Source organism: Zea mays, chromosome 10 (assembly GCF_902167145.1).
Source record: "Zea mays cultivar B73 chromosome 10, Zm-B73-REFERENCE-NAM-5.0, whole genome shotgun sequence".
Classification (NCBI taxonomy): domain Eukaryota; kingdom Viridiplantae; phylum Streptophyta; class Magnoliopsida; order Poales; family Poaceae; genus Zea; species Zea mays.
Window position 1 is genome coordinate 124461245 of NC_050105.1, and position 17712 is coordinate 124478956.

A 17712-nucleotide genomic window follows, 5' to 3' on the forward strand; every position below is an offset into this window, starting at 1 on the left:
CGGCGGGTGGCCCGGCCCTGTGGAAGTGACGCCGAAGCATAACGCACTCCTCGAGGGTGTGCTTGACGGGCCCCTGATGATAGGGGCACGGCTCCTTGAGCATCTTGTCGAAGAGGTTTGCACCTCCGGGGGGCTTCCGAGGGTTCTTGTACTCGGCGGCGGCGACAAGGTCCGCGTCAGCGGCGTCGCGTTTCGGTTGCGACTTCTTCTTGCCTTTCTTCTTGGCGCCGCGCGGAGCAGACGCCTCGGGAGCCTCTTCCGATGGGCGGCCCTGGGGCTGCTTGTCCTTTCGGAAGATAGCCTCGACCGCCTCCTGGCCAGAGGCGAACTTGGTGGCGATGTCCATTAGCTCGCTCGCCCTGGTGGGGGTCTTGCGACCCAGCTTGCTCACCAGGTCGCGGCAAGTGGTGCCGGCGAGGAACGCGCCGATGACATCCGAGTCGGTGATGTTGGGCAGCTCGGTGCGCTGCTTCGAGAATCGCCGGATGTAGTCCCGGAGCGACTCCCCCGGCTGTTGCCGGCAGCTTCGAAGGTCCCGAGAATTCCCGGGGCGCACGTATGTGCCCTGGAAATTGCTAGCGAAGGCCTGGACCAAGTCGTCCCAGTTGGAGATCTGCCCCGGAGGCAGGTGCTCCAACCAGGCGCGGGCAGTGTCAGAGAGGAACAGGGGGAGGTTACGGATGATGAGGTTGTCGTCGTCCGTCCCACCCAGTTGGCAGGCAAGGCGGTAGTCCGCGAGCCACAGTTCCGGTCTCGTTTCCCCCGAGTACTTCGCGATAGTAGTCGGGGGTCGGAACCGGGTCGGGAATGGCGCCCATCGGATGGCCCGACTGAAGGCCTGCGGACCGGGTGGTTCGGGCGAGGGACTCCGATCCTCCCCGCTGTCGTAGCGCCCCCCACGCCTGGGGTGGTAGCCTCGGCGCACCCTTTCGTCGAGGTGAGCCCGACGGTCGCGTCGATGGTGCTCGTTGCCGAGGTGGCCCGGGGCCGCAGGCGCGGTGTTGCGCGTGCGCCCGGTGTAGACCGAGGCTTCCCGCATGAATCGGGAAGTCGCGGCGTGAGGTTCCGAGGGATATCCTTGCCTTCGGGAGGCAGTGCTCTCGGCCCGTCGGGCCGCAGCGCCTTCCAGGAGATTCTTGAGCTCTCCCTGGATTCACCGACCCTCGGTGGTTGATGGCTCCGGCATCGCGCGGAGGAGCATCGCTGCGGCTGCCAGGTTCTGACCAACCCCGCTGGATGCGGGCGGCGGCCTGACCCTGACATCGTCGGCGACGCGGTGCTGGAGACCTTGGGGCAGGTGACGTATTTCTCCGGCCAAGGGTTGGCCCGCCCATGCCTGTCCGACGTCCCGACGGATCGGCTCAAGCGCTCCTGTTCCCTCGTTGAGCCTAGCCTGCGCCTCGCGGACTTGCTCGAGTTGTGGGTCGTAACCCCCCGCCGGAGCGGGGACCACAGCTAGCTCCCGTGGGATGTCGGCGCGAGGCACCGGCCTAGGAAGATCACCGTCCTCCGGCATGCCGAGATGGTTGCCTTCGGAGGGATCCCCTAGCTCGATGTGGAAACATTCGCGGCTTGGGCCGCAGCTCTCGTCGCCAAGGCTGCGGCTTCCGTCGGAACAGTCGGAGAGGCAGTAGTCACATGCGGTCATGAAGTCCCGCACGGCACTGGGGTTGCCAAGTCCGGAGAAATCCCAACAGATGCTGGGATCGTCATCTTCCTCGGACCCAGAGGGCCCGTAGGTCGAGACGTCCGTCAGCCGGTCCCAAGGCGACCGCATACGAAACCCCAGTGGGGTTGCACTCGCCTCGATGAGAGCGCCCGTCAAAACGAGGTCGTTTGGCGGGTTGAGGCCGAGTCGAAATGACGCAAGATGGGAGTTAGTTGGTACCTTTTGGTCGACGAGGAGTGACGTAGTCACATCGGGGACTGGTTGCACCGTCATCTCAGGTACGAGGGCGACGTCCTGCAGGCTTTCCGCGAGCGCGCTGGCGTCGTCTTCTTGTTCGGGGTCAGCGTGTCGCGGGGGGACAGCGCTTGCCTCCGTCTTGAACGCGAGGTCGACGTCCGGCGTGCCTTCCGTCGGGGCGTCGGGGGCGTCGATTCGCTCGACGGCCAACGAAGCGCGGCCTCCCGCCTGGCCTTGACGGCCCCGCCTCCTCCTCCGTTGGCGGGGGAGAGAACGGAGCGAGCTCGAATGTTGCTCTTCCACCACGCGGGGAAGATGTCGTCGATTCCGCCGCCGGCGGGCGGGTTGTCGGCCGCCATTGTCGTTGTCGCGCGGCGGTGGAAGAAGTATCATGTCGTAGCTGCCGTCGAAGGACATGAACTCAAGAGTCCCGAAACGAAGCACCGCCCCGGGCCGGAGAGGTTGCTGGAGACTACCCATCTGGAGCTTGACGGGGAGCTGTTCGTCAGCACGCAGCAGGCCCCTACCTGGCGCGCCAACTGTCGGCGTTTCGAGACAGGGGGGTCCCTAAGCCGACGAGTGAGTGTGCTGCGTGCCCCAGCCCAGATGGGTCGAGCGCGTGGGCGAGCGCGAAGGGGGGAGAGGCGAGGTGGCCGGAGTCGAGCGTGAGAGAGGTGGAAGTCCCGCGGCCTTCGTGTTCGTCCCGCGCCCAGGTCAGGTGCGCTTGCAGTAGGGGGGTTACAAGCGTCCACGCGGGTGAGGGAAGCGAGCGGCCCCAAGAGAGCGCCTGTCTCGTCCTCGGTCCCGCGCAGCCAACCTTCTCTGAGAAGGCCCTGGTCCTTCCTTTTATAGTCGTAAGGAGAGGATCCAGGTGTACAATGGGGGGTGTAGCAGAGTGCTACGTGTCTAGCGGAGAGAGAGCTAGCGCCCTAGGTACATGCCAATGTGGCAGCCGGAGAGGTCTTGGCACCTTGCTGGCGTGATGTCGTGGCTGTCGGAGGTGCGACGGAGCCTGGCGGAGGGACAGCTGTTGGAGCGGTCGAGTCCCTGCTGACGTCGCCCTGCTTCCGTAAGAGAGCTGGGGGCCGCCGTCGTCACAGAGCTTGTGGAGCGCCATCATTGCCCATCCGGCGGAGCTGGCCGGATGGGACGCCGGTCTTGTTCTCCGTGACCCGAGTCGATTCGGGGTAGGATGATGATGGCGCTTCCTGTTGACGTGGCGGGTCTGCGCCCTAGGCAGGGTGACGTGGGGGCTCCTCCGAAGCCGAGGTTGAGTCTGTCCTCTGTTGCTGAGGCCGAGCCCGAGCCCGAGCCATGGGGTCGGGCGAGGCGGAAGTCGTTCGGCCGAGGCCAGGGCGGAGTCCGAGCCCTGGGGTCGGGCGAGGCGGAGTTTCGTCGTCTTCCGGGTCTTAGCCCGAGTCCGAGCCCTGTGGTCGGGCGGAGCGGAGTTCGCCGTCTTCCGGGTCTTAGCCCGAGTCCGAGCCCTGGGGTCGGGCGGAGCGGAGTTCGCCGTCTTCCGGGTCTTAGCCCGAGTCCGAGCCCTGGGGTCGGGCGAAGCGGAGTTCGCCGTCTTCCGGGTCTTAGCCCGAGTCCGAGCCCTGGGGTCGGGCGGAGCGGAGTTCGCCGTCTTCCGGGTCTTAGCCCGAGTCCGAGCCCTGGGGTCGGGCAGAGCGGAGTTCGCCGTCTTCCGGGTCTTAGCCCGAGTCCGAGCCCTGGGGTCGGGCGGAGCAGAGTTCGCCGTGGCGCCTTTGGCAAGGCCTGACTGCCTGTCAGACTCACTCTGTCGAGTGGCACCGCAGTCGGAGTGGCGCAGGCGGCGCTGTCCTTCTGTCAGACCGGTCAGAGGAGCGGTGGAGTGACAGCGGTCACTTCGGCTCTGCCGGGGGGGGGGCGCGTGTCAGGATAAAGGTGTCAGGCCACCTTTGCATTAAATGCTCCTGCAATTTGGTTAGTCGGTGTGGTGATTTAGTCAAGGTTGCTTCTGAGCGAAGCCAAGGCCTCGGGCGAGCCGGTAATGTGTCCGCCGTAAAAAAGGGGGGCCTCGGGCGAGACGGAAGTCTCTCGAGGTCGGCTGCCCTTGGCCGAGGCTAGGCTCGGGTGAAGCGTGATCGAGTCACTCGTGTGGACTGATCCCTGACTTAATCGTACCCATCAGGCCTTTGCAGCTTTATGCTGATGGGGGTTACCAGCTGAGAATTAGGCGTCTTGAGGGTACCCCTAATTATGGTCCCCGACACCCCTACTGCAAGCGCACCCGACCTGGGCGCGGGACGAACACGAAGGCCGCGGGATTTCCACCTCTCTCACGCCCGTCTCCGGCCACCTTTCTCCCCCCTTCGCGCTCGGCCTCGCGCCGACCCATCTGAGCTGGGGCACGCGGCGACATTCACTCGTCGGCCCAGGGACCCCCGGTCTCGAAACGCCGACAGCATTGGTGCACACCGCAGCCCTGCTCTTGTCATCCCGCACAGGCGTGCACATAGCAATGAAGCATCACCGTGTGCTGATGCAGTCCCACACACACCGCCACACGACCACGTGCGTTGTTGTCCACTCATGGTGGATACTACTAGTGTATGCCGCGCGCCCTGTTTACGATGTAAAAAATGATTTTGGATTCTTAAATTATATATAAATAGTGTATATGACTTGACATAAAACATATTCAAATCACTGTGCCATTGCAGGCTTTATCTAGTTTCTGCTCACTGTCACAAACCACTTCTCATATGGGGACAATAAAGCCCATGGAGGTAAATCTGTGAAAAGCTTTTCAGATGCAATGTACGAACAAATATCCTAACTCGACATGGAAAAGTGACATCACAAGACTTCAAATAAGCAACTTTGAAAGCATTTTTTTAAAAAATACATCTATCTCTGAGCAACATACAAAGCAATGAACATTACGGCGGCAGTAATAATAGTCCACATAAAAAAGCACATAATCATAAATGTTCACGATAAAATGAAACACTATTTTGAACTTACCTACGGAGGAGGAAGACTGTACACGTAGAAGCTGTCAATCGAATGAGAGCGCAGCTCCGCGAAAATTGTCTATATAAACAGGAAAAACATGTATAAGTGCTCATGTAATTAACTAAGGTATAACGCATTGTCAAATAGAAAGTCCCAAATGCTAGTTCATCGACAGGAAACAGAAGTCCATACAGAGCTTGTTTGTAAGACTGTTTAGTTAGTCTAACTTTTTTCTAACTTGGTATGTTTATTATTGATGTATGACGTGCGTAAATAGGAGATTTACATCGCAAATAACAGTGTTTGTGGTGTGAAATTTGAAATAGTGGATGAGATAGAATAGATGTTAGAAGGTTCCACAAAAGTGAGAAATCTTAGGGAGATCTCTAGCACAAGGTTCCACAAGGCCTTTCACTGATCACGGGTTCGACCTCTGTCCTTGCATAAAAAAAATTCTCTTGCTATTTCTTGCTCGCTCTTGGTTTACAGCTTGGCTGTACGCCACCTTCGAGCGGCCCTTTAAAAGTTGGCAACGTATCGTGTGCAACCAGCTACACCATTGCAGCTGTGCAAACGACTGATGTATCGTGTGCAACGTATCTTTTGCTGCTAACCCCCTCCAATCTATACACATGAGTTGTCCCCTCGCTTGCCCAGCGGTGCCGTTAGCTTCGTTCTCCTCGGAGCGCTCTTCTTTCTCATCGCACCCCCATCATGGCTGCCAAGGAGTCGCTTGCCCAACGGTGCCATCAGCTTTGTTCTCCTCGTCGCCATCATTGCCGCCAAGGAGCCGCCTCCCAGGAGCCTCGCTGCTCCTCCATGTAGTGAATTGTTTGGACTTTGCACTAATCCAACGATGAAATGTTCTAATCAGGGTACCTGCTTGTGAATTTGGTAATTTTATTTCTGTGTAGGCTCAGTGTTCCGTGTATTATACTAGTTACAATATGTAGATGGCGGTGTTGGGCAGGCGGCCGCTTGGCGACAATGATGGGGGACGAGGAGAAGAGCACTCCGAGGAGAACGAAGCTGGGCGGTGCCGTTGGCGACAATGATAGGGGACGAGAAGAGCGCTCCAAGGAGAACGAAGCCGCCGTTGGGTCAGCGAGGGGATGGCTCGTGCGCATAGATTGGAGGGGGTCAACAGCAAAAAGACGTAAGCTAGCTGGCATCTAAGTGCAAATCTACCGGACTTCACGCTGCAGCCCTTGCCTTAAGAGTTTTACTTTCTGTTATAATAATTTATAAGATTTTGTTGCAAATATATAGTAGAATTGTAGAAACACGTAACATGCCCCACTTATATACTCCCGCAACTATTTTATCACCATTAGTGACCGAATTATATGTTTTTAGTGTTATTGAGCTAGGTCGCTTTAGTTTGTACTCTCTCCATCTCAAAACGAACGCACACCACGTTTCTTAAGGAGTCAAATTTGACCAGGCATATAAAAAACAGTACCAATATTTATAACTTCGAATAAGGTTTTTTTTTTGTAAAAAAAAACATGTTCTCTGAGATATATCATTATGCTTATTACACATTGTGAGCATTTGTATTTTTTATATAAATATTTAGTCAAATTTGAAAAATTTTAAATTACTGATAAAAATACGCCCCGGGAGGCGGGAGCTCGGGACAGCCGGATCTGTATTTTTTTGGGCCTAGACGAGGCGACCTAGGAGTCTGTTGTCAGAGCATGAGGTGGGGGAGGGGGAGAGAACTTGAAGCCAAGTCAAAGGCAAAAGGCGACAATTGAAAATTAGTGCTCACCGGCGAACAGCTGGACAGCCGTTGTTTGGTGCCGCGGAGCCGGCCGCCAGCAGGCTTGACAGGTAACTCCGTCGTCATCCACCCGTTCCGCCGTCCCACTCCCACCCCACGTCCCCACCCGCACCGAGAAGGAGCCCTACCAATCTCGCCCCCGTTTCGTATCAGCTGCATTCCAATTCCATTCGTGGTCCCTGCCCTGCTCAGCTCATCAGAACACAGAAGGCAGGCCACAGCCCGCAGGTAGGTAGTCCACCGAAACAAAACACCACCCCGTCTCTCCTCTTCCCAGCGGTTTCCTGATCCCCCCACCTCGTTCGCCGAGGCCGCAGCGAGCCCGCCCGTCCTCCGTCCCCGCGGGAGGTGATGCTTACTCCCGCCTCCTACCGTCCCAATCCCTCCCTCCTCCTTTCTTCCTTTCCTTCATTCCTTAGGCCACGATGCGCATGCATGCTTCTACGCCAGGGTGTTACCTGTTACGTGTACGAGAGCTTTCGGGATTAAGGGTGCCAGGTCCCCTCTTCGGGGTACCTCGTGTGCTTGGGGAATTTTCTCCCGCGTTCCATCTAATGGTGGGCGGTGGCGCTATTCGCCTATTAGATCTGCTGTGTGACCGTGCCCGTGACTCCGTGCCCTCTCCTTGTACACTTTTGCGAGGAGAACGATAGCTGCGAGATTTAGGGTCCTAGGATGGAGTAGGCGGCCTCTGCTTTGGGGGGTGTTCTTTAATTCGGACGGTACTGCTTTTGTTCTCAGCTGGCTGTACTCTCTGGTCAACAGTTTCATGGTACTGCTAAGCACTTCTGAGTTCTTGCAAGCAAATCCTATTTTTGTCAGCCCCCAAAATGTTATCTTCTTACAACTAGCTGTTCATCTTATTGGGCATTCTTTTTAGTGGCTCCTAAATCCCAAGAGCTTCAGTTTGCCCATCGTCTAAGCAGACATTTGAGCTCATTTAGTCAACCTGTTAGCTCGCGTTCCGATGGACTCTCGTTTTATGTTCCTTATGGAGAATTGAGAACCTTATTTTGTGTGCTGAACTCTAGGTAGCTTCAGTTGTTCTTACTTATCCTGTTTCCAATTTTTCTTGAGAAATATGTGGTATGTGCATACGGCACAGTGGTTTGCTGATTCTATCATTATCAAACCCTGACAGAGAGCACTGAGATAGAACTAGGCAGGACTCCTTTCTGGATTAAGCTAATAAAGATAACATCCAAGTGCCGGAAAACAAAACAAATTCTGTCAAAATTTACACTCCTTTAGATTCCATCTGTGCAAATTATTGTTCCGGGTATCTCAAGGGGATATGCCTGAGAAATAAAGGTTCCGCTCATGTTAGTTACCTCTGTTAAATGATTTTGAGTACAGAAAAAAATCAATCTGTTGAACACTGTTACTGATGGGCTCTGACTTAATTTTAGTTCAGTTCAGAATAATATTATTTCCGAAGTCCCAGGCTCTAGCCCTCGACTGTTTCTTCTATCATGTATTGTTCACTTTGTATTGACTTAAGCTTTGTAAACATTACAACCAGGATTTCACTTGCTTGAGCTTTGGCAAACTCTGTTACTGATAATCAGTAAATAAGATCATGCCTACTATATATGGATCTTATCTAACATTATTTTTTCTTGTAACTTTAAGATTGTGCGACCGCAGAGTTTGGATGCTCCTGCCTATGCAAGCAAGATGTCAACCACCAGAGATATTGTTTAGTGCTGGGCAAGTTATGCAATTTTGGATCATAAATTACACAGGGACAAGATAATTATGGACCGCGCAGACACATCAGGCTTTGTCAGTGGTGGTTGCTTTGGTACTACACTCCTGCTGATATTCTTCCATTTTGTCTATTCTACGATCCATGTCTGAAAGACCCTCAGGAACCCTGCAGCTGTCTGGGCAGAAATATCATCAGGCCCCTGTTCTTTGAGATCTCTGGTGTTTTATCTCATTTTGTTTTCCACCATTGTTATATTGTCTCAACTGTGATGGATAACGGCTTCATGGACATCCCTCATCCGCCTCTGGTGAATGACCCCTTTGTGTTAGTGGGATGCCCAGCGCCAGCCTCCACGATGGAGAACATGGGCCAAAGCACAATCTGTATGGATGGCCTGAACCCAGCAATGGTTAGTTGCAGCCATGTTAATGGAAACACACATATAATGAACGGCTTAACAGCAAGAGATGATGGCAGCAGGTTACTCCTTGGTTTGGGCCCAACACCGAATTTTTATTCTGCAGTGTCCACGGGCTCAAAACAAGCTCAGAGATTGTCTGGCCAGAGTTCAACTTCCATTGATTCAGGGATGCTGAAGCTTGGCCTTCAGACGGATGACAGGGAAGCAATTCAATATCTGCAACAAGCACCGAATGGAGCACTCCATTCTTTAGATATTGTTGACGAGGCTTCAACATCTGCTGCTGTAAGGAACATGGGTGGTTACATGCCATCCCTACTCTTTGCTCCCTGCTCCAATTCTATTGCCAATGAGACACAAGTAGAAAACCAAGATTCTCTAGACCTCACGCACAGCACCAGCAACAGTCAGCACCTTCAACATGACCTCCAGCTCAGCCCCGAACCTTCTGCAACGACCGAGTCATCATTTGGTATGAGTTCTGATGTTGTCACTGCAACAACTACATCAGAGCGTAGCCATTCCCGACATCCTAAGAAATGCAGGTTTAAGGGATGTTCCAAAGGTGCAAGAGGAGCATCAGGATTGTGTATTGCTCACGGAGGTGGGCAGAGATGTCATAAACCTGGATGCCATAAAGGTGCCGAGAGCAGCTCCGCGTACTGCAAAGCCCACGGTGGCGGTCGTCGGTGTGAGGAGCTTGGTTGTACCAAAAGCGCGGAAGGAAAAACAGATTATTGCATCGCTCATGGTGGAGGCTGCCGCTGCCAACATCCTGGCTGTCCTAAAGCTGCCCGGGGTAAGTCTGGGCGGTGCATCAAGCACGGTGGTGGGAAGAGGTGCTCGGTTAAAGGTTGCATCAGGAGCGCTGAGGGGAAGGCTGGGCTGTGCATTTCTCATGGCGGCGGCCGACGGTGCCAGTATCCTGATTGCGGCAAGGGGGCTCAGGGCAGCACATTGTACTGCAAGGGGCATGGTGGCGGCAAGAGGTGCATCTTTGATGGTTGCAGCAAAGGCGCAGAGGGTAGCACACCTCTGTGCAAAGCACACGGTGGTGGGAAACGATGCATGTTTGAAGGAGGCGGCGTCTGTGCAAAAAGCGTGCACGGGGCTACTGAATACTGCGTGGTGCATGGAGGAGGGAAGCGCTGTTCCGTGCCCGGCTGCACCAAAAGTGCCCGTGGCCGCACTGACTGCTGTGTGAAGCACGGTGGCGGCAAGCGGTGCAAGGTTGACAGCTGTGGCAAGAGCGCCCAGGGGAGCACGCACTTCTGCAAAGCCCATGGCGGAGGGAAGCGGTGCACATGGAGCACAGGCTGCGAAAAGTTCTCCCGTGGCAAGAGTGGCTTCTGTGCAGCACATGGTACCTTGATGGCCAGGCAGCGAGAAGAAGAGGTGGTGAAGAATGTAGGGAGCATGATTGGACCAGGTCTCTTCAGCGGCATTGTGGCGTCATCTGCCACCGCAGCAAGCAGCATGACGAACGAGCACTCGGCCTCTGGTGTCAGCACCGCTTCCGACTGTGACGGCACGGTGAGGAGCCAATCAATGATTCCTCCGCTGGTGCTGGTTCCTCGCTCTATGATGCCTTCATGGTCGACTGAGCCTGTAGATGGAGGCAGAGAGGGAGGTCATGTTGTTCCTGAGGGGAGGGTCCATGGTGGTGGCCTACTGTCACTTCTCGGTGGCAGCTTCAGGGACGCCGACGTGGAAAAGCTTTGAAGATTTTGTCAGTTTGTTTGTACATAAACAGGCCGCGTTCCCGCCTATAGAATTGTTATTGTGCCTTTTCTTGTCTAGATAAACATTTCAACCTTCATGTACCGGTTAAATCAATACTGGTTTAGTCCATTGTAAAGTGGTGACTGTCAATTGTCGTGAACACTTTTAGCTTGTTGGTTCGGTTCGGTTGTAGTCTGTCTGTTTGTGCGTATTCTTAAGAAACTCGTCTGGACTTTCTATTGCAAATTGTCGAATGTCAATTTTCTGAAATCTGGAATTTTTCAGCATATAGGTCCAGGTTAGTCTGTCTCAAGTAGCCTTTATATTCCACTCTTTATTTCAAACCTCACTCTTTAAACAATGCACTCTACAAATGCAAAGTTGTATTTAAACGACTTTCTATTTGTGCACTGTTATTAATTTTATTGGACTTCGTTTGCGGTGGTCATGAATTCCATATAACCGATCCTGCCTTTTTTTGACGTTTCATTCTTCTTTGGCACTATGGTTTTATAATGATAAGCGCAAAATGTTAATAATACCGTTTGGCACAGCTACTACTTGTTAGAAACACACCACGCTTACATAGCTCATGCTTAAATATGCGAAGAATTTGTAAAATAATTACGCCAAACATAGCAATTGTTGGAACTTGCGTTCCCGGGCAGGTTGATTCCAACAGGGGAGTGAGAGAGATGTGAACACGGTTTAACTTGAGGCGGCAATTGCTCTGTTAATCTAGCCCCTTAAGGACACTGTAGGGGGTATTTATAGGTGCCTGAGTGTCATGCGTCTTAGAGTAAAGATGCATGTGCCCTCAGACGCCTTGGTTATCCCCGAAATATTCCCACAAAGTGGGGTTACAGACTGTCATTACAGAGAAGCCCCTACAAATCGGGCCCGTAATGCACTTAGCCGTGCGGGGCCTGTTACAGTGGGCCGAATTCACCGTGGGCTTCCAGGCCGAACGAGACCCTGTGGCGGGATGACCTCGTCGTAGGCCTTCGTCTTGCAGCGTGGTGGCCGAAGGGTGGAAGCCGCCGGTCACTTCGCCTCTTTGGTACAGCGAGTTTGGCGAAGGCCTCGAGCGAAGGGTAGCGTCTTCGCCTTCGCCCCAACATTTGCCCTCCGAGGGACCAGTTCGACTAAGTCATCTGGTGCTGAAGACTTCGCCAGATGGTGGAGACGCTGCCCTCGCTCGAAGTGGTTCCGCGGGGGTTTTTGATGTGACTGTTGATGGACGCCGTACTGTTGGAGTGCGGGTTTCCCGAAGCGTCGCATCCTGTGTATAAAAAGGGGGGCCGACGCGGGTCAAGTACTCTTTTTGCACGCCGCCAAACCCTAGCCTCCTTTTGAAATCGTTCGTGCGCTCGCCTGCCCTCCTTGCTTCTGCTCGTCGGAGATCTGGCCCGCGTCAAGCAAACCGCCCGCCGCCGCCGCCGGTACGTAGCCATGCCGTCCCCTTCCTCATCTGCTGCCAATACGTCGCCGGCTGGCGCGTCATCCGAGGATACTTTGAGCAATGTGGCGGCGGAGGAGTTACATCCTGGGGATACAGTGGAGTTTGGCGTGTCGCGGATTTCCTCGGTCCACGTTCAGGATATGCAGCAGCTTGGATATTTTGGCAGCGGAGTGGGGCGTGTCTCGGGGGTGGAGGAGGTCCCCGAGCCAGAAGGCGAGTTGGTCGTTTTGAGGCTTTTTTTACCGCTGGTCTTCGTCTGCCTGCACATCGATTCATGGCGGAGGTCCTGCGGAGATTCGAGGTCCAGGTCCACCAGCTGACGCCGAATGCCGTGGTGGCCCTGGCGAAGTATGTTTGGGCGACGACTTCGTATGGCGGTCGGCCCTCTGTGGAGGTCTTTGCAAAACATTACTGTCTGCACTGACAAAAGAGAAAAATTGGAGATGAGATTGCACAATTTGGATCGTGCACATTTACTCCGAAGACCGGCAAGACTTCGATGGAAGTGGTGGAGTTGGTTCCTTGTGCCCGCAATAAGTGGGGCAACTGGTGGGATTTCTGGTTTTACGTTTCCGAGGGCACAGTCGAAGACCACCCAGGACTCCCCGTGGCCGTCATGTGTTTCCACTATTACATAGCGTATCCGCAGTTTGAGGTGGTGGAGGACGATGAAGACGAAGGGGCCCTTCGGTGCGCTGCCCGCATGAGTAGCGGGCGCGGTTTAGTTGAGGAATTTATCAGGTATGGGGTATGGCCCTTGGCGCATGGTTGGGCGCTGGGCGAGGTGTGCCCTCGCGAGATGCCCTCCCAGGGCGGGCAGCGGGTGCGATGTCCTGCCTTCGCGTTGGATCTACGTGGCCGGGATCCTGCCGCATTCGTGCGGGAGGCGGAAGATGGTGCGGCGAGGATCATGGGGCGCTACGTGTCGAAGACGGAGGGTCTGCGGAGCTGGGATATCCGAGGGTCCAACGACAGATTGAATCGGGTCTTCGAACTGAACCGCTTGCCATACGGTGTTTATCCTGGGGAAGATGCCGCCGACCGCCGTGGGAAAAAACCGATGGGCGTGACCGAGGAAGGGCCTTCGCAGGAGGCTGCCCCGGCCACTAAGAAGAGAAAGTTAGGTACTGTAGTGGGGGAAGTGGGGGTGTCTGATGGTTTTGTTGTGGAGTTGATGGGGACATGGTTGTATGGTTGTGGGAGTTGCTGATATGTGTGCGCGACAACTCTTGGGTTGTCAATTGGTTGCGCCCGAGACATCCTGTCCCTGGTGGCCTTCGTTTCCGGGCAGTCCCTTGTTGGGTGCGCACAGTCTTCGCCGTGAAACAAGCAGTAGAAACGGCGCGACTATTGTGCTCGTCCTCGGCCCCGACCACAGGTTCCGTTACCGCGGCCCTAGGGGGGATAATCTTGGCGGCGAGGGGCCTCACCAGCGGGGTGCTGGTTGGCAATGTTGTGTACCTGCTGCTGACTATGGCCGTCCTGACCGGAGTCTGACTGCGAAGGTCTTGTCCACGTCCAGCTGGGCTGCAGAGGGTCCTTGGGTTTCCTCTGGGACTCGACCTTGCGCTGGTGGAGCTCCTCAGATCTGGCATATTTTTCGAACAGCTGATACAGCTCCTGGAGGTTCTTGGGTGGATCCCTGATGCAGTGGCTGTAAAGGACGCCAGCCCGAAGGCCGCTGATGGCGTAGTGAATGGCAATTTGGTCATCAACCGAAGGCAGTTGTGACTTAAGGGTCAGAAACTTGCGGTAGTACTCCCGCAGAGTTTCTCTCTCCAGCTGCTTGCAGAGTGACAATTCAGCCAAGGCATCGGTGTCTGGGCGGTACCTTGGAAGTTGAGCAGAAATTTGTCCCGGAGACTTCTTCAGGAGTCAATGGACAATGGGGGCAACCTGGTGTACCAGGTGAGAGCGGGGTCTTCGAGGGCGATGATGAATGACTTCGCCATCATGGCGTCGTCCCCTCCAGATGATGCAACGACGACTTGATAGCTCATGATATACTGTGCTGGGTCAGTGCTGCCGTTGTACTTGGGGTAGGTCCCTGCCCTGAAATTGGCGGGCCATGGTGACACTTGCAGTTGCGGCGCCAGGGGGCTTCGCTCGTCAAGGTGATTGATGCCTTGGAAAGCTGCAGCGTGCGGGATGAAGGGCCCGCGCTGAGGGGCGAATAGGTCTCCGAGTGGCGCACGCTGCTGGAGGGGCGGGCCGTGCTGCAGATCATGTTGGCCTTCGCGCTGCAAGAGCGCAATCTCTTGCTCAAGCTCCTGAGCCCTCTGCTCCTCATCTCGTATCATTTGGTGCAGCTTGGCCTGCGCAGAGACACGTTGGCGCTTGGCCTCGAGGATTTCCTTCTGCTTCTGAAGGTTGCGATTTTTGAGGCGTAGGGCCCGTATCTGTAGCTGTTCTTCTGCGGAGACGCCGAGGACCTCGCCGTCCTCTGCTGCGTCCTCGCCCTCTGGTGGTGCGAAGCCTGGGGGTGGCACTTGTGGCTGCCCTTCGGAGCTGCAGGTGCGAAGGGTGCCTTCTAGAGTGTGTTGATCGTTGTGCTATCTCTTACTGTGTGCTTCGTCTTTGCCAGCTCCTTGGTGGGTGTTGTCAGCGAGGGCCTTGCCCTTTTTCTCAGCTAGCAGGGCTGCCTTCGCTGCTTCGTCGATGGATGGAGCTGCCTTCGAGTTAGCTCTTTTGGGTGCCATCGCGGGTGGTTTTCTCGTAGCACGAACGGTGGGCGCCAATGTTGGAACTTGCGTTCCCGGGCAGGTTGATTCCAACAGGGGAGTGAGAGAGATGTGAACACGGTTTAACTTGAGGTGGCAATTGCTCTGTTAATCCAGCCCCTTAAGGGCACTGTAGGGGGGTATTTATAGGTGCCTGAGTGCCATGCGTCTTAGAGTAAAGACGCATGTGCCCTCAGGCGCCTTGGTTATCCCCGGAATATTCCCGCAAAGTGGGGTTACAGACTGTCATTACAGAGAAGCCCCTACAAATCGGGCCCATAATGCACTTAGCCGTGCGGGGTCTGTTACAGTGGGCCGAATTCACCGTGTGCTTCCAGGCCGAACGAGACCGTGTGGCGGGACGACCTCGTCGTAGGCCTTCGTCTTGCAGCGTGGTGGCCGAAGGGTGGAAGCCGCCGGTCACTTCGCCTCTTTGGTACAGCGAGTTTGGCGAAGGCCTCGAGCGAAGGGTAGCGTCTTCGCCTTCGCCCCAACAACAATATCATCCCGAGAACCTTATTTCTGCAAGAACTCATCACCTCCATGTTTTATTATTTTTAATGAATTGGGTGATTAGAAAGGCTAATTTATAGATCTTTTAGGGCTTGTTCATTTTGCTCTCAATCCATGTGGATTGAGTGGGTTTAAATTCCAAACAAGTCACAATCTTTCATATTTTTTTTCAATCTCATCCAATACGCATGGGATAAGAATAACCGAACAAGCACTTGAACAACAACCCCCACAATAATTGCTGGATTTGTTCAAGACGAGGTGCAACCTCACTGCCGGAATTTGGCTCTTTGCCGAGTACTAAATATTTTGCCGAGTGTTTTTTTTCAGGCACTCGGCAAAGAAGCTCTTTGCCGAGTGTCACAAAAAAACCCTCGGTAAAAGAAAACACTCGTCGAAGAAGCTCTTTACCAAGTGTTTTATTTTTGACACTCGACAAAGAGCTTCTTTGCCGAGTGTCAAAAATATAACACTCGGCAAAGAGCTTCTTCGCCGAGTGCTTTTTTCCAACACTAGGCAAAGACAATTTAAAAATCATATTTTAAAGCAGTAAATTAATTCAAATGAAAAAGTTTTCAACTACAATTTTGTATAACTCATCATGATGTACAATTTATATTTTGAACATTTCTTCATATGACAAAATAAAAATAAATTTGTTCATAAAATCTATATCTCTTTCGTAGTTTTTGAAACCACGAGAGAGATGTATAGAATTTGTGCATATTGTTAGAACCATCATGTGAGATGAACAAATTGTCACAGAACCTCCCAAGGTATTAGGCCCACCTATAGATGTCCTTGTCCTAAGGACCTCGGACAACCATGTAGGTGCACATAATCACTCGACAAGTTCGGTACTCTGTATCTTCATTACGTCGCCCAAGAGCGTTACACCCATCACACAGATATTACATCACATCAGAGGAAAGATTAAGCGAAAGCAGATTACAATAACTTAATTTACATTCATAAAATATAGAGAGAAAGTATTATTACAATACCGGGTGTTAAGAGTGCTTAAAGTATTATTACAAACTAGGGAGGCAAAACACCCTCCCGCACAAAAGTTTAGTGTTTTCAAACTGGGAGGCAAACATCCTCCCGCCTATACGATCACTGATCTGGCTCCTCCTTTGGTACCACCTTTGAGCAGAAACAGCAAAACTCCGCTGTTTCATTACCTACAACAACATGGGTTCAAAAACCCTGAGTACGGAGTGTACTTTCGCAAGTCTGACCCGATAAAAGAAAAAGAATCTCAAGGATATGTTGGCTTGAGGGAGTCAAGGTAAAGCTATTCAAGAATCAAAGACTCTGTTTGCAGAAATGCTTACTAACAGTGGATCCTTAAAATCCAGTTTTATTATCAGGTTAGGTCATTACCTGCACCTAGAGTTATTTCTACCCTAGTTCAAGCACTTGGCCTAAACTAGCCGTCTTTTATCACCCTTTGAGTTCACTGGAACGCTACATGTAAGTCAGTGACCAAGTCTTTATGTTCGAGAAGTAACGACGATCCGAATCGATTAATACTAAGCTAAGGATCTCCAACCACACGACATATGTAGCACTTAACCCTTGCATATGTCAACTCGCCACTGGGTTTCTTAAGACCAGACCGGGTTCACGCCAACCGAGAGCACAGATACACCACCGTCCTGCCTCTTGTCACGGAGGGTACATGCTACTCTCACCATCTTTCCACTCCCATTGCGTGTTGACCTTTCTGGTATTGGTCTGCCCGAGGCAAAGCTTACCCATGACGAGGCATGTGGCTAGTTAAAGGGTCCCCGGTCAGCAGGCCCACATCGGTACAGTTCTTAATCGACTCAGACAGAGACACTACACCGAGACTCTCTTCTCGTGCAAGTCACCCACTTGGTCTCATCTTTATTATTTGAAACCCCAAAGTTTTGGTACCTGGCAGAGGTACATCTTTTCCGATGTTGAACCCATCACGACCATGATGGATTCACCATCAAGTCTTATTTTTGAAAACTTCCCATTCCATATGAAGCATCATCTTTGTTTAAAAACAAAACATTTTGTTTTCTAAAGCACAACTAAGCATCAGAAAACTTTTAAGTAAAACATGTATTCAAGGAATGGTAATCAATTCCAAGGAAGGGAAATGCAACAATGGTTTAGCACACAACTCCTATCACCTAATGCATCATTTCAAGTGATAAAGATTTTAAAATTACAAGGAGAGGGTAAATGCACCGGGGCTTGCCTTCTGTTGTAGGGGACTCGGGATCTATTCCACAAATGTCAAAGTAGAAACTGTTCTCGACAGGTGGAATTTCAGCTGATGGGGTAGTTTCTTCTTCGACAATCACTTCTTCTTCGTTTTCTATACACAACAATACATATACATGAATGCTCATGTGATGCTATGACTATGCAATAAAAACACATTAATTTGTGTCTTGAATATAACTTTCCTTCACAGTATACCTGAGTCACTAGGGTTTCCTAAATTAGTG

General features: G+C 52.9%; 1 protein-coding gene across 4 annotated transcripts; it reads left to right on the top strand.

Annotated features, from left to right (window-relative positions):
- The first annotated feature begins 5380 nt into the window (after window positions 1–5380).
- LOC100304309 (uncharacterized) lies at window positions 5381–10814 on the top strand. 4 transcript variants are annotated; one of them, XM_020545121.3, is made up of 3 exons: window positions 5381–5763; window positions 5859–6044; window positions 8307–10798. In XM_020545121.3, exon 3 carries the CDS (start codon window positions 8654–8656, stop codon window positions 10526–10528), a length of 1875 nt encoding a protein of 624 aa, XP_020400710.1. In that variant the 5' UTR covers window positions 5381–5763; window positions 5859–6044; window positions 8307–8653; the 3' UTR covers window positions 10529–10798. The 4 variants fall into 4 exon arrangements, with proteins under 4 accessions (XP_020400710.1, XP_035818991.1, XP_008662086.1 ...); XM_035963098.1 differs by having other exon boundaries at window positions 5452–5763; window positions 5842–6044; XM_008663864.4 differs by lacking the exons at window positions 5381–5763; window positions 5859–6044 and adding an exon at window positions 6603–6902.
- Window positions 10815–17712: the final 6898 nt, after the last annotated feature.